The 15,134-nt window shown below is 35.8% G+C and overlaps 2 protein-coding genes across 3 annotated transcripts; one reads left to right on the top strand and one right to left on the bottom strand.

Annotated features, from left to right (window-relative positions):
• Positions 1–2,460: 2,460 nt before the first annotated feature.
• Positions 2,461–9,086, bottom strand: LOC112719769 (DEAD-box ATP-dependent RNA helicase 28). 2 transcript variants are annotated; one of them, XR_011868013.1, is made up of 19 exons: positions 8,641–9,086; positions 8,188–8,367; positions 7,791–7,859; positions 7,583–7,689; positions 7,182–7,260; positions 6,534–6,707; positions 6,272–6,420; positions 5,906–6,001; positions 5,403–5,505; positions 5,250–5,312; positions 4,964–5,025; positions 4,645–4,741; positions 4,261–4,379; positions 4,128–4,170; positions 3,812–3,913; positions 3,584–3,679; positions 3,382–3,493; positions 3,024–3,298; positions 2,461–2,876 (listed from the first exon to the last, which is right to left on the bottom strand). XR_011868013.1 is itself a non-coding variant. In XM_025770453.3 (19 exons), exons 1-19 carry the CDS (start codon positions 8,998–9,000, stop codon positions 2,861–2,863), a joined length of 2,274 nt encoding a protein of 757 aa, XP_025626238.1. In that variant the 5' UTR covers positions 9,001–9,086; the 3' UTR covers positions 2,461–2,860. The 2 variants fall into 2 exon arrangements, 1 of the variants encoding a protein (XP_025626238.1); XM_025770453.3 differs by having other exon boundaries at positions 3,382–3,465.
• A 640-nt stretch (positions 9,087–9,726) lies between these two features.
• On the top strand, positions 9,727–15,014 carry LOC112719768 (microtubule-associated protein TORTIFOLIA1). The gene is made up of 6 exons (XM_025770452.3): positions 9,727–10,801; positions 11,551–11,742; positions 12,241–12,343; positions 12,431–13,059; positions 13,142–14,023; positions 14,442–15,014. Exons 1-6 carry the CDS (start codon positions 9,998–10,000, stop codon positions 14,634–14,636), a joined length of 2,805 nt encoding a protein of 934 aa, XP_025626237.1. The 5' UTR covers positions 9,727–9,997; the 3' UTR covers positions 14,637–15,014.
• The last annotated feature ends 120 nt before the right edge of the window (positions 15,015–15,134 follow it).

The raw sequence follows: 15,134 nt of genomic DNA, 5'->3' as shown, positions 1-15,134 counted from the left end.
TTTTTTTTCTTTAAATACACCAGATAAGAACCAATTCGGAACACCAAACTTAATACTGCAGAAAAAAGATAAGATTTATTCAGAATGCATATTCTTACTAAACCAAATAATATGAGGCGAGATATATCAACAACTTATTATCTTTAAGCACTGATCCAAAGTGAAAAAGAAAGGGGAAATAACAAATTAAAGAAAAATAAATAAAAAGAAATGCAACTGATCCAGAAAGCAGAAAAACACTCAATACAAAATAAAAAAAAAACCTACAGCAAGCAAAACACTAACTTCAATTAATCAAAAGCTCAAATATTACACAGAGAATGTCATAAATTTTTAGATGCAGAATGTAATACAGTTAATAAGATTCAAAGGAAAATGAAAGAAAGCTAGGTTATGTTACCTACAAGCATTGCAGTTCAGAAATTCACAGCTCCATGGTTTCAAAGTTGCAATTTAAACAAACCCAGATAATATTTTCTCACATTATTATAAAGTTGTAATCTTTTTGCAAATCCTGTGTGCTTAGGAAGTTGCATTAAATGCAAGAATGTAAACTCCCTTGTTTTAGGCAACTTTTTTTTGGACCACATAGGCTCCAAACAAAATATTATTTATTTATTTATTTATTTAAGAAGAGTTTTAAGTGCATTTTTGTTTCAATTGTTTTAAAGTTGATTTAAATTATAAAAATATATATAATATATATTAATTGAAACCACGGTTAAAACAACTGAAATACCGATATTTTCAATATACTTAAAATTTTCCATTTATTATATTATTTACTTAAAAGTTTAAAATTCAACTAAACAGACAAAATCATATCTAATCCTCCAACTTTGGACAAAAGTTTTGTCATTATTTTTCATTTTGAACCCTGTCGGGTTCATTGTAGGTGTGGTACGGCGAGGTTAATTTCAAATCAAATTTCCACGTGCTTTTAATTTTTTTTAATCATTTAATTTGAGCTCTCTTATTCATCTTCAGAGCACAAAAAGCGATGAAAATAGTAATTGCTATGGCCTGAGAATAGAAGAGATTTTATTGTTGCTGAATATTTTTTTATTAGACTTTTTAATACACTACTTAAAGTGTATAATAAAATTAATCATTATTAACAAATTATCATCATAAAATATATATTAAAATGGTGATAATATATAATGTATCCACACCCAACTAAACTATATTCAAATGGCTCGATAACATCAATATTATGAGTTAAAATAAATTAGAATTTACATCCTAACACAATTAAGTCTACATATAGCTTGGGTTAATCATGGAGAGTTAAAAGTTGGATAGAAAAATATTTCGTTTAATAGAAATTAGTGAATAACATGTTGAAAGCAATTGATAATTCGATATAATTAATAGATAAAAGTTTTTTTTTTCTTTCAAATTTTTAGTTCATCATTGGATAAGGATATTTACTTTTAGTTTCATTAGGTGGGGATGAGAACAGAATTTGTATTTTAAATTTGGTCTTGAGAATGAAGAAAAGAGAGAGATTTGAGTGATTCATCATAGCCAATTAGCCATAACACTCATAACTAATTAGTTTTTCTCCAACAATTTGAGTTGAGGAAAATGAAAAACAATAAAATAAGTGATTTTCTATCAAACTACCCTTTTTGCTTTTGATATTATATTTTATGTGAATGAAACCACATCAACATGTTATAGTCTCCTATTTTTTTATTATTGTCTTGTTTTTTTTTTATTCTTATTTTTTTGTCAACCATGAGATTATAATTGTTTCAGATGTAAAATGGATAGATTTCTCATCCCAACAAATATGACACGTTTCTTTAATGCAGATTACATATTTTAAGAAACCGATTGTTACATGCGATGTTCTCCCAAACTAAATTAAAACTAGTGTTGCTTATGATAATTAATATCGTGATATTACATGCGATGTTCTACTAGGAATATGAGATATCATTAAACATATCATGTGAGCTTTAATATCTCATGAAGTTTTGTGTGCAGTTAGTAACATGGTTGATATAAGTTAGTAACATGGTTGATATAAATTAGTGGACATTATATTCAACAAACGGATTTTTTTGTGTCAAGAAAATTAGAGTATATACCCAAATAGATTCCTAAGAAATTGTGTCTGGACGTTTTCATCCTCAATTTACAAAAATAAAACATATAAATCCCTGCTATAGTCAGAACCGTTGTTTTTACTTGGACAAATAGGTCCTATGATGAAATGGCCTATATGTCTTACTTTTGTAAAGTTCAAGAACCTCTGTAATAAAAATTTCTTAGGGACGAAAACGTCCGATGTAAATTTTCTTAGGGACCTATTTAGGTATATACTAGAAAATTATTAACTTTTATATACATTGTAATATCTGTTATCCATAATTCCAAACAAAAGATCAAACTAATAGTTCAAATCAAATCCATTTGACTCCTACCTTATCATTCCAAGTACTATAAATATTTAGCAATGAATAATCTCTATTCATAAATTTAGAATTCGATTCTTGAATTACAAAATTGAGCAACTATAAATATTTAGCTATAAACCACAACTCAAATTGGGTCATGAATGAAGTTCACATGATACAACAATCGAAACTCACAAAAGGGTATGGGAGATGTGATTGTTAACTTCTCACATTGATTATCCACCAGTCACCATGGTAACACAAAATCACCAAAAGGCAACAATTAAAACTCACAGGTGGTAGGAGCTGCTCATTTAATCACCTCCATTGGTGACTGGATATGGTACAAGTCTTATGCCTTTGCACCCATGTCAGATTAACAATAAGGTCTTGCATTGCAGGTGCATTTTCATTCCATGAACACATTTTTAATAAGGATCGTTAGCCTCAAACTACCTGCGCTTGTACCTGAAAAAGAATTTGAATGAGATATTGAAAGCAAGTATAAATCAGGATACAGAAAAACTACCAACGTTAGAAAGAAGTTAATACTTTATGACTCAACCAAGATGAAACTAATCAGATGTAAGATATGGGATTGATTTGAGTAAATACCTTGACTTGCTCTTGAACGAACTCTTAGATTTCTTTCCTGCTCCAGCACCTCTTCTTTTCGGCTTTTTGTCCTTCATGTCAGCCTGGAATAGCTCCTGCATCTCCTGTGTCCTTGAAGACGACTTACGTGAAGGACGATCGGTATTCTTTTTGTTCTTCTTCACGATCTTGCCTGAATCCATTGCCTTCTTGACAGCCTTCACTGCTTTTGCTCGTCGATAAGCGACATCAACAAGTGAAAGTCCACCCTTTTCTTTCTTATTTGCCCCCTTAGCCTGCAGTTCATGTATTAAAGTTCAACAGAGGTTAAGGAATACGAATTAAATTACAACCTTAAATGCAAACAGGAAGTGCATACTTCTGGTTTGTCATCATCTCCTTCATCTTCCAACATCTCTCTAGCCGCTTCCAATTTTCTACGCTTCTTTCTCGGCAAATTTTTCTGCATTGGTTAAAAATCCATGCAATTACTGAATAATGCATGGAAACAAGTTTGAATATATATCCTAATAGGTACAATAATAAAAAAGCTGCATGCAAAATAGGGGGTCCCCTCTTACCTCTCGCTCTCGCTTCCTCTTTTCCTTCATTTTGAGGTCTTCGGCTTCCTGAGCACTTATTACCTTTCCAGAACTCTTGTCGTTATTAATAGATGCCTGATAAGAAACAATTTAATAGAAGGGAAAGAGCCAACCCTATTAAAATGCATTATAATGACCTCACAAAAAAGGGAAAACTAATTGCTTGTAATTTGAGGAATATCACAACAATGAAACAAGAAATTTTACCTTTGCTGCCTTTGCAGCAACCTTCTTTTCTGTCTCTGTTACAAACCAGGTTCTTTTGGGGCGGGAAAAGATCTCTTCCTTATGAGCAATCAAGTTTTCAGCCTGCCCATTTTATAAGAGCATGATTATATTTGAATGGTAAATCTTAGGAATGAGAAAATGCAGTGTGTGAATGGAAGGTTCAAAGCCACATAATACAATACTACTATTAGGAAGTACTATTTCTTAAACAATAATGTGAAGTGAACACACAGAATTGTAATCCAAGGCATCCCAAAACTCCAAGCAAACAAAACAACGAATCGCTGATCTATACCTTTGTGGCCTCCATTTCAGCTTTTCTTAGGGCTCTTTCTTCCCTGGACCCCAAAAAGAAGAAAATTTGAGAACTTGAGATGTAAAAATACAGTACAGTAGTTAAAATAAGAGAACCATTAACAATCAAAAACCTCTCTTCTTCAAGTACTTCTGCAATTTGATCCTCCAATTGCTCAATTATATGAGACCATTTATGTATGGATTGTTCGGCTACAATTCGGCTCTTCAGCTTTGAACCAGCTCTCTTTGCCTAATCAATTGAAAACCAGCGTTAACAGAAAGATTATAAAAAGGATAATAAAAATCACTGACTTTCTTTTTACTCTTTTAGTTTCTACTTCAATTTTGTCTAAGCAAAGAATCAGTAAGGTATTCAACTAGGAACATCCAAATAACTAGTATTAAGATCACGCATCAGCTTGCATAACTATACTATCTTAAAAGACATGAAGAAATTATGAAACTAAGCTGAAAAAGGGGAGTAAAAAATTAACAATCATGGGAAAGAAACTCACAATTGCTTTTAGAAGTGACCGGTCATTATCAGTCACAAATGTGACGGCGCATCCTTCTCGGCCAGCTCTTGCTGTACGACCCACTCGATGAACATAGCTTCAGAATAAATGTATTGATTAAAGTTAACAGGAGACACAGAGAGAGAATAAAATGATGTTAAAGGCAAGACCATTAGACCAGCATGAGATATTGTAATAAGTAACAATTAAGGTAAGCGAAACAAACTGAAGGATGGAAATCGAGAGTTGTAACACATGAAACGTCAAAATTTTATTCATCAAAAGCAGAGTTGACAACAACATGAATCACAGACTCTACCTGGTAAGATCGCGAGGACATGCATAGTTGATAACTGTTTGAACACCTATGATGTCAAGGCCCTATAAGTAAAATACGTTGACAGGGGTCAAATATATATCCAAAATTCCAAAGGAAAAAGCTAATAAGACACTATGACAACTTTGGATGTTTCTATCTAACTGAAGCAAGTTCACTATCCTTATGTGTCCCAATATAAAGGGTACAGACAAGGCAACGGAATGATTAATACTAATGTGGCACTAATAGCCAAATAAAAGAAAAATGAACTTTAATTGATTCTTACACGAGCAGCCACATCAGTTGCAATCAAAAAGTCAACTTCTTGCTTCCTGAATTGTTCCAAAGCCTATCAATCATAAGCAAAAAAATCTTAGCATAACACAAATATAAATATTAAGCAAACCTTACTGCCAATTTATTAATTTAAGAAACATACTTCAAGGCGCTGGGCTTGAGTAAGATTTCCATGAAGCTCAGCAGCTTTCAGACCAGCTAATCCAAATATAATCTTCAACCTATGTGCAGCTTGCTTTGTTCCACTGTACATAGAGATGATAGATAATCAACAAGTTAGAGAAAATAAGACTAGCAGAATGAAGTCAGTGCAAATGAAGGAGCTAGGACGTATACTTAAATCTAAAAGGTGGGAATAGAGATTTTTGGCTTATTTTTTCATAAACATGTTCCAAATGGAGGAAGAACCATCATTTATACATTGAAATAACTGAATGGATGACTAATCACCAGTGGTTCACACATCACACACAGTAACTATTAATCTACATATGGATAATGTCACTTTAGAGCAGCCTTCTCCATTGATATGAATACTGGAGAAGCAAATTCAACGCCAGATTACAGTCAATATCGCTAACAATTAAATAAACTACATGTACCAAGAAAACTATTATTCAAATAAGCAGGGAAAATGAATATAACCTGAAGATGATAACTTTAGAAGTAAAAGTTTTGGAGCACATTGCAAGAAGAACTGCTTCCTGATTTGCTTCACGCAATCTTCGTATCCTAACCACCCTGAAAAAGAAAAACAACAGTTAACTTTAAGGGTCTCCACTCTCCACTCAAATATAAAACTGTGCTAACTTGAAATGAGTTAACTTGAAATGAGTTTCACATGATAAATTGATAATTTGCATAATCAGTATTAGGGGGAAAATAATATATTCCACAGGAGCATGAATATGACATATAGAGCCAACTACCATAGTATAGAGTACAGAAGTGGATGGAAATGAATGATGAAATTATTATTAAATATAAAGGGAAAGAAAATGAAGAAATTACTCCTCAGTCAAGGCTGCAGGCCGTTTAGCAGATGGATCAGCAGAAAGACGCACGGGTTTTGTTAGGGACAACTTAATAAGGTCATCAACCTCCTCAGTCATTGTTGCTGAAAATAGCATTGTCTGCCTTTTCTTGGGACACATGCGAACCTATTAAATAACCAACTGTTTTGACATTTTCTTCCAAAAACTGAAAGCAATTAAAATTTAAAACAATATTTGGATTTAGTGATCATTGCATTGTTGATCCTAGTAAAACATACAAGTTCATGAATTTCAGCACTAAATCCAAGCTCTAAAAGACGATCCGCCTCATCAAGGATTAGCACAGCAAGATCATCCAAATCCACTGACATAGAATTACGTAAATGGTCTATCATACGTCCTGGGGTAGCAACAACAATGTCTGGCATTGATCTCAAAGCAGCTTCTTGCACCTAGAAAAAACAAATGACCGCTTCTAAGGTATAATAGCAAAGTACACAGTTTTCCTCACCAACTAACTCTATAATAGGGAAATATTTAAAAACAATAAAAAGGCATATTGCGTTATCCTCCTGCAGACATAATTAGAAACATACAAAGGCAAAACGTGAAAAAAGCACCAAAAATGAAATCATTAACTATTTGGTTATCAAATGCATTGCAGAATTACATGTCTTTTATATTAACGTAATACACTTCCAGCAGTGTAGCAGGAAAGAAACTCTCAGTTGAAATCCATAATTGATTATTCATGTCAAACTAACAGGAATGGCCCATGACATTTTTCAGAATTATACAAAAAGCAACCAGGCTATTGATATTTTTCCAAACAGGTACCTCAACATCTGCAGGAGTGCAGATGACCTCTATTTGCCCTAACAGTAAGCATATGAAATTACAACATCATGAAGAAACCAGAATCAAACCTTCGTTGACAAACCCCCAACAACCAGGCAACATCTAATATCAGTAAATTGAGCAAGCTTCTCTATCATACTGTGAACTCTGCCAAAAAAATCAGGAATAAATATATTTAGAAAGATTACATATGTATATTAAAAAAGGTGCTACCATATTTTACATCTATAACCTTCTACCACAAGTACTTGATTCATTATAATTAACTAAACTGATGATTTTTTAACAAACTACAAAGCATGCCCTTAGCCTTAATATGAGAATTTATGAGATCGTATTTAATATTACAAGAGAAACCACTTCATTATATGAATACATTTGTCATTTGATGACGGAAAACCAAAAGCAATGTTCACTTCGATCCATCTAGTTACAAAAGTGGTCCATAAACAAATACGAAAATACTTACTGTACTGCTAACTCTCTGGTTGGTGTAAGAATAAGGACCCTTATTGCATGCATGCGTTTAGGACGGAACAACAACCTCTCTAATGTGGGAAGTGCAAATGCAGCTGTCTGCATTAAAACACAGACGATACAACTCAGTTACCAAGAAAAGAAAAGTGGATAGTGTCAGAAGGTAACAATCATCCCAAGAACAGAAAAAGAAGCACTACCTTTCCTGACCCAGTAATGGCACTTCCACATATATCACGACCATTCAACGCCAATGGTATACAAGCTGCCTACCATCATTCAAACCCAAGAACAAAGTAAATTTTTCTAGTGTTCGACAAAGCATGAAATCATACAACAAATAAAAGTGACGATAGTTGGCTACTTGCACATGTTTTATACTTGGAAACTGTTCACACATCAAAGTCTAAGGTTGATTCATCTAGAGATTCTAAGACCATTCAAAATAGAGTTGCAAACATACAACCGCACAATGGATTATGATGAATTTATGAGTGTAAGTATATGCAAGCCTCGCAAGAGTAAATTAGTAACAAAAACCACATAATCAAAATGTAAAGATTCAAAGACAAACAATAACACAAGGTAAAAGCAAACCTGAATTGGCGTTGGTTTAGCATACCCCAAGGCCTCACAAGCCCTGAGCAAAGGCCGTGACAAATGAAGCTGCAAGAACGAATCCGCATGGAAAGATGCTCCATCAGAAGGAGCGAAAAAGGACTTGCTATCACCCGCATTGCCCTCCTCTTCATCTTCTTCATCTGGTCTATAATCTTCCTAAACAAGTCCAATCAATTAAAAAAGAAAACACAAACAAATAAGTTCCTTTTTTCAATCAAATATTAAAAACAATTTAAACAAATTTAAACAAATAAGCACTTATTTTTCTGTCATGATTCAACTTGAACCTATAAGACAATATCTTGAAACAAGGAATTAAAAATAAAGAGCATCTTATTCTGCCATGAATCAGCTAAATAAGCTAGTGAGAAAGTTGTCCTTGAAACGTTCATTTAAATAATGAAAAAAAAAAGTGTGAGCTAGTTTTACCTGTTTATCAGGTTCGGAATCTGATGAGTCGTCAACGTCGTTGTTTTGCGAAGGAACCGCGAGAGGTGTTGAGCGCTGTTTTAATGCTTTGGAGATTTTTTCATCAACGGAGGTTGTACTCCGGCGAGCGTGCTCCTCCGCAACTGACTCAGTGTACTTGGCGAAGTCCCACGGAGACTGTGTTTTCTTCTTCTTCTTCTCCTTTGAGATTCTAGAAGCTTCTTGTTCGTCTTCTTCTTCTTCTTCTCCTTCTGATTCTTCCGGTTCGGATCCTGGTTCTGATTCTGGTTCGGATGCTTCTTCTTCTTCGGAGTGTTCGATCTCTTCGTCGCTTTGGGGTTCGAATAAGAAGGGAGCCATTGTGTTTATGGTTCAAGTTTTACGGGTTCGGTACTTTCGTTCCTTTTGCCGCTACGAAGAAGAAGAAGAAGAAGAAGACAGGGTTTAGAAAGGGTTCTTATTCTTTCCTCCTTCTCTTAATCGATGGGAATTCTTGTTTATTGGGCCGGGTCGGGTTGAATGACAAAAAAGTGTATGATCTTGTTAGGCCCAATAGATACGTTGGTTGGATCTAAGTAATGGAATCTTTTATCTTTTATATTAAACTAAACCGAGGTTAATTTGTTTCTGGGCCCTCTTCTAAATCTAAATTCTAAAAGAGAGTATTTAGGTAATATAGTAGACAAACGGGCCCATCAAAAGATACCTAAAATTTCCTCATATCCCTTCCCTTGCAATTCACATAAACAAAAGGGAAAAAATATTATTGAAAAAGAATTCCAAAGCAAAGATTACAATTATAATGTTGATGGTGATGATAACTAAGCCCAAACAAATGTTATATTCTTTGATATATATGCTAGTAAACTAATCACTAAAAATAATAAATTTGATAAATTAATTAACTAATTACTATTATTATAAAATAATTTTACATAAATAATTAATGGTGTATTATTGTATCTAATTAATTTTTAAATTTATTATTTAAAAAATAATTAGAGAAAAAGTCTATTAGCAATAATAAACTCATTATTAGTGAAACAGAAGAATATAAGATATAGTAAGTAAGTATATTGTAAAAATGAATTTAAAATGAAACAGTTCTAAAGATTTGTTTATTCAAAATGATGTCTCTCTTAACTGTTATGATGATCATTTTTTTCAAAAAAACTCAAGCTTGTATCTTTTTTCCCTCACTCAGGTCACGCTCATCTTCGCCTTCTTCTTCATGTTCCTAGATCTAGAATAACGGTTGAGCTTTTCCTTTCACTCTCACCAAAGCAACCTAACGCACCCTCCAAAAAATCTGAAACTCCATTCACCAACATTGCATTTGAAACTAGACACAAAAACAATGAGTTCCCAGACTCATACTCGAACCTCTAAACCCACAACAAAACCCTCTCAACAACAACACTCTTCATCAAAAACACCACAATCACACTCACACTCTTCTTCAACGCCTTCAACAACAACAACAAATGCTTCGTCTCTATCTACCCACCTTGCTATGGTGGAACTCAAGCAGAGGATCCTAACTTCCATTTCCAAGCTCTCGGACCGAGACACACACCAGATCGCAATCGAAGACCTCGAAAAGACCATTTTGACCCTCTCCCCTGAATCAATTCCAATGATACTCAACTCCCTATACGACGCCGCATCAGCTGACCCTAAACCCGCCGTCAAGAAAGACTCTCTCCGCCTCCTCACCTTTGTTTGCGCTTCCCATCCCGACGCCGCCGTCCCTCACCTTACGAAGATCCTCGCTGCCGTCGTTCGCCGCCTCAAGGACGCTGATTCCGGCATCCGTGAGGCGTGCCGTGAGGCAGTTGGAGCACTTGCCGCTCAGTATTTGAGAGGAGGAAGCAATGGCAATGGTAATGGTGGTGGTGATAATGGTGCTGGAGCTGGTTCGGTTGTGGCGTTGTTTGTGAGGCCGTTGTTTGAGGCGATGGGAGAGCAGAACAAGGGAGTTCAGGCTGGTGCCGCGGCTTGTTTGGCGAAGATGGTGGAATCCGCCGGCGGCGATGGTGGTGGTGGTGGGGCGCTGGTGCCGGCGTTCCAGAAGATTTGTCCAAGGATCTGTAAGCTGCTTGGAAGCCCTAATTTCTTGGCGAAGGCTGCAATCTTGCCTGTTGTTTCCAGCTTGTCACAGGTTTGCCACATTGCCTCTTTTGAGTTTTGAGCCATTGTTTTTAGATGAACTTGGAATAAAATGAAATGAAATGGTCTAGGTGAATGTGTTGATTGATCTAAATTGTGGAGTTTGGAGTGCGTTTTTGTTGTCCCTCAACCCTGTTTTTGAAAATTGGTATAAATAACTTGGATTTAATTGCTTGTATGCAATAATGGTTTATGATAGAATGCAATGGTCTCATTTGATTCTTGAATCTGAACTTAGATAGTGGCGAAATGGCTTAGTTTAGTAGTAGCTGTAGTTGTTGGTCAATTGTGTTTGGAACTTACGGTTTATATTTTAAGGCTGACATTCAGCTATAGACCAAAGGGTATGTTTGGGCAGATAGGCGAGAATGTAGTGTTTATTTGTTATACTTGATTCATAGGATTATATAAAACTGAAAAAATTTTGTTAGACATTCAGTTTGACATGGCCGTATGAGACTTGTGTTTGGAATGGGGTTTTATGAACTGCACTGGAAGATTTGGCGCCATTGTTTATCAGCTTTAGCTGGATGAAGTAGAGATCAGTGCAAAAAATATTCATATTCTTTTATTTTGGATCTGTCAATTTCTTGTTGCATTTGTCCAACTTTTCAGTGCTGTTTTAATTCTGTCCTTGTCTTCATTTAATGAAATTGAATAAACAAACTATACTTTTATGCTAGTAAAAGACGAGAAGAGATCTAGTACGAAACCTGAGCAGTAATTGAGTTTTGATTGCAGGTTGGAGCAATTACACCACAAAGCTTGGAACACTTGCTTCCTAGCATTCATGACTGCCTTACCAGTACTGATTGGGCAACACGTAAAGCAGCGGCTGACGCATTAAGTTCCTTGGCTCTGCACTCTAGGGGTTTGGTTGCCGATGGAGCAGCATCTACGGTAGCAGTACTGGAGGATTGCCGGTTTGACAAGGTATTTGAGTGAAATTTCTTATCATAACTTGTTGAACTTGCTTCTTGGTATCCCATTTCTTCTCTCTCTCCTCTCTCTGAAGATCAGAACAGAAGATCCACGCTATCATTGCTTACATTTTTTTTTTCTTTAAAAAAGATAAAAAATTTCTAGGAAGGAAATCTTTTAATAATGACATGGACACATGTTGCCCTCAAACCAATACAGGAGCTTATAAAATAGATTTTTTCCATTGACTTTATTTTATTGCTGGAATTCTATTGTGTCTTCTTTAAATATCATGAAATGAATAATGTATTGCCCACAGAAAGTTTATAGTAATTAGTAAATGTCGTGTTACTGGGCTAGCAGGTGTCAGTTATGATAGTATTATGTATGCCTCTTGTATGTATGCGGCTGAGGGTTATTTGTCCAAGCATGGTAGAATAGCTGATGCATTTCTTTTTCTGTTTTTTCATAATATATTGTGTATGTAAATAACATTTTCCTGATATTCAGATAAAACCTGTGAGAGACAGCATGACGGAGGCATTGCAATTGTGGAAAAATATTGCAGGGAAAGGAGATGGATCCCCTGATGATTCAAAGCCTGTATCTGGTGGTAGGTATATGTGGATTGTCTGCCAGAATCTATTTTTTAGTCACTTTGTCTTTGTTCACCTTACTGACAACTGTTTTTGTGCTTTAGATGGTGACAAATCTAGTGCATCTCCTTTACCAGAAACAAGTGCAAAATTAAATCTTGGGGACAGGAAGATTGATCCTTCAGCAAAGGAGTCGCCCGCAGGTACTTCAGATGTGGATTCCACTGGCAAAGCAAAAGCAGCTGGCATCTCAGAGAAAGCGGTTGTAATATTAAAAAAGAAAGCACCTGCCTTAAGTGATAAAGAATTAAACCCAGAATTTTTCCAGAAACTTGAAAGAAGGGGTTCGGATGATTTGCCAGTGGAAGTAGTTCTTCCTCGGAGAGGTCTCAATTCTTCAAGCTCAAACAATGAGGAGGAATCTGGGGCTAATGCTAAAGATTCAAAAGAGAGAAACATCCCCAATCACATGTTAGACAGAGGCAATGATAGAAATTCCAAACAACATAGTTTTGATGATTTTGCACCTGATAAGAGGATGAATGCAAAAGAACTGAGGGCAAAAGCATTTGATACTGATGATAGAACTGAAATTGATCAAAGGGAGGGTTCTTCAAATCTTGCCGGTCAATCAGAAGTATCCTTCTCCAATAACAGGGGAAACTGGTTGGCCATCCAGAGGCAGCTACTGCAGCTAGAAAGGCAACAGGTTCATTTGATGAACATGCTGCAGGTATGGTCTACATGGCCTAAAAATATATATATAGTTCTGGCATATGTTATTTTTAAGTGATAAATGTTTTAAAACTTTGCAGGATTTCATGGGTGGATCTCATGATGGCATGGTGACACTAGAGAACAGAGTTCGAGGTCTAGAAAGAATTGTTGAAGACATGTCACGTGATTTATCGATATCATCTGGTCGTAGAGGTAGTAACTTCACAGGGTTTGAGGGGTCCAGTAGGCCTTCTAGCAAGTATAATGGTTTTAATGACTATTCCACTGCTAAATATGGAAGAGGTGGTGATGGACGTACTCCATTTAGCGAAAGATTTTCTCAAGCAGATGGAAATGCATTAGGTATGAGGGGAAGAGGGCCATCTTGGAGATCTGACACGTCTGAGGGATGGGATTTTCCTGGGTATGGTGCTTCCAGAAATGGGCAGATTTCCACACGGAGGGCTTTTGGTGGTAGTTCTGTTGATGCGAGATCACCAAAATCAGTTCCTGAAGGTGATCAAGGGGGCAGCAGGAGAGCTTGGGATAAAGCAGCACTGCCCATTCGGCTTGGAGAGGGGCCTTCTGCAAGAAGTGTCTGGCAAGCTTCCAAGGATGAAGCTACCTTGGAAGCGATTCGAGTTGCTGGGGAGGACAATGGAACAGCTCGAGCAACAAGAGTTGCAATCCCCGAAATGACTGCAGAAGCTATGGCTGATGACAATGTTGGACAAGATAGGGATGCCATCTGGACTTCTTGGAGCAATGCAATGCATGCCCTTCAAGTGGGTGATATTGATTCGGCCTTCGCAGAAGTGTTATCCACTGCAGATGATCTTTTGCTTGTAAAACTTATGGATAGAACGGGTCCTGTAATTGACCAACTTTCAAATGAGATTGCATGTGAGATTATGCCTGCCATCGGACAATTCTTGCTGGACCAGAACCTGCATGATATCTGTTTCTCTTGGATTCAACAGGTATGACTTCTGTTTAGATTACCTTTCTTTGAGCCAGAATATGCAAAGTTGCTAGTCGTAAGAACTTTTCTCCCCTCATTTAAAATAAGAAAATAAACACACTTTCCACTTCCCAAATTTAGTAGGTAGGGACAGATGATATAGGAGTCCTGAGTAGTTTTCCAGAGCCTAAACTGGTGGATCTATCTTCTTTAGAAAAATAATTTTAACAATAAAATACCATTATCTGTGGATTTCACTAACTAATTTATAATTATTTAGAAATTCAAGAAGCGCCACAAGATCAAATCTCATGATGATTTTATGTGACGGTTAAAATGTCATATTTAGGCTGAAAACAGTTCTGCCTCTGCTTTACTTCTATCTGCTTTATTTCTTTCATTGAGGCTTAAATATTGATTTCATTGTCATAATTCAGTTGTTGGAGATAGTGTTCGATAATGGTCCCGAAACCTTTGGGATTCCAATGGAAGTTAAGAAAGAGCTCTTACTGAATTTGCATGAAGCTTCCTCAGCTGACACAGCTGAGGAATGGGAAGGTATGCCACCAGATCAACTTCTATTGCAGTTGGCCTCGGCCTGGGAAATCGATCTGCAGCAGCATGACAAATAGAGAGCATACAATGTTATCTGTTAAATTCTATCATAAGTTGACTTTTGAATTGGAGTGATTTCCTCGAGTCTCCACCGGAAAAAAAAACCAGCATTACAATGGAACCTATTGATGCTATATTTCTTTGAGTTTAGTTAATGAGAGAATTTGTTAAAGTTTTGAAAATAGTAAGTTTTCATGGAAGAAATAAACTTTTTAGGCATATGATAAGCTATATTTGGTTATCGGATATATCATTACAAAGAGGGTAGTGTTTGGTGGTGAAGAGGTGCTCAACTAGGCTACTTAAAAGCATTGTATAAAATATAAATCGAGACAGATGAACAGATCTTTTCATGTAATTATTATTATTTGTTGTGGAATTTCTCTTGGACTACATACACTTATCTCAGTTGCAGTGTTCATAAGATTGAAACCCTAAAATGTGAGCATTAGTCTGCGGTTAGAATCTGGCTGCAAAATCTTTTAATTATCTACCAAATCTTTTACAAATATGCC

The sequence above is a fragment of the Arachis hypogaea genome, chromosome 11 (genome assembly GCF_003086295.3).
Source record: "Arachis hypogaea cultivar Tifrunner chromosome 11, arahy.Tifrunner.gnm2.J5K5, whole genome shotgun sequence".
NCBI lineage: Eukaryota > Viridiplantae > Streptophyta > Magnoliopsida > Fabales > Fabaceae > Arachis > Arachis hypogaea.
The sequence above is the reverse complement of the archived record's forward strand: the minus strand, read 5'-3'. Positions and strand labels throughout refer to the sequence as shown.

Coding starts and splice junctions, on each gene's coding strand:
- LOC112719769 (XM_025770453.3), bottom strand. CDS start 9,000: ATGGCTCCCTTCTTATTCGAACCCCAAAGCGACGAAGAGATCGAACAC. Junction 6,708..7,181: donor TTGGGGGTTTGTCAACGAAG/GTTTGATTCTGG, acceptor TGTTTTTTCTAG/GTGCAAGAAGCTGCTTTGAG. Junction 5,313..5,402: donor CTCAAGCCCAGCGCCTTGAA/GTATGTTTCTTA, acceptor TATGATTGATAG/GCTTTGGAACAATTCAGGAA.
- LOC112719768 (XM_025770452.3), top strand. CDS start 9,998: ATGAGTTCCCAGACTCATACTCGAACCTCTAAACCCACAACAAAACCC. Junction 10,802..11,550: donor TTGTTTCCAGCTTGTCACAG/GTTTGCCACATT, acceptor TTTTGATTGCAG/GTTGGAGCAATTACACCACA. Junction 12,344..12,430: donor TTCAAAGCCTGTATCTGGTG/GTAGGTATATGT, acceptor TTTGTGCTTTAG/ATGGTGACAAATCTAGTGCA.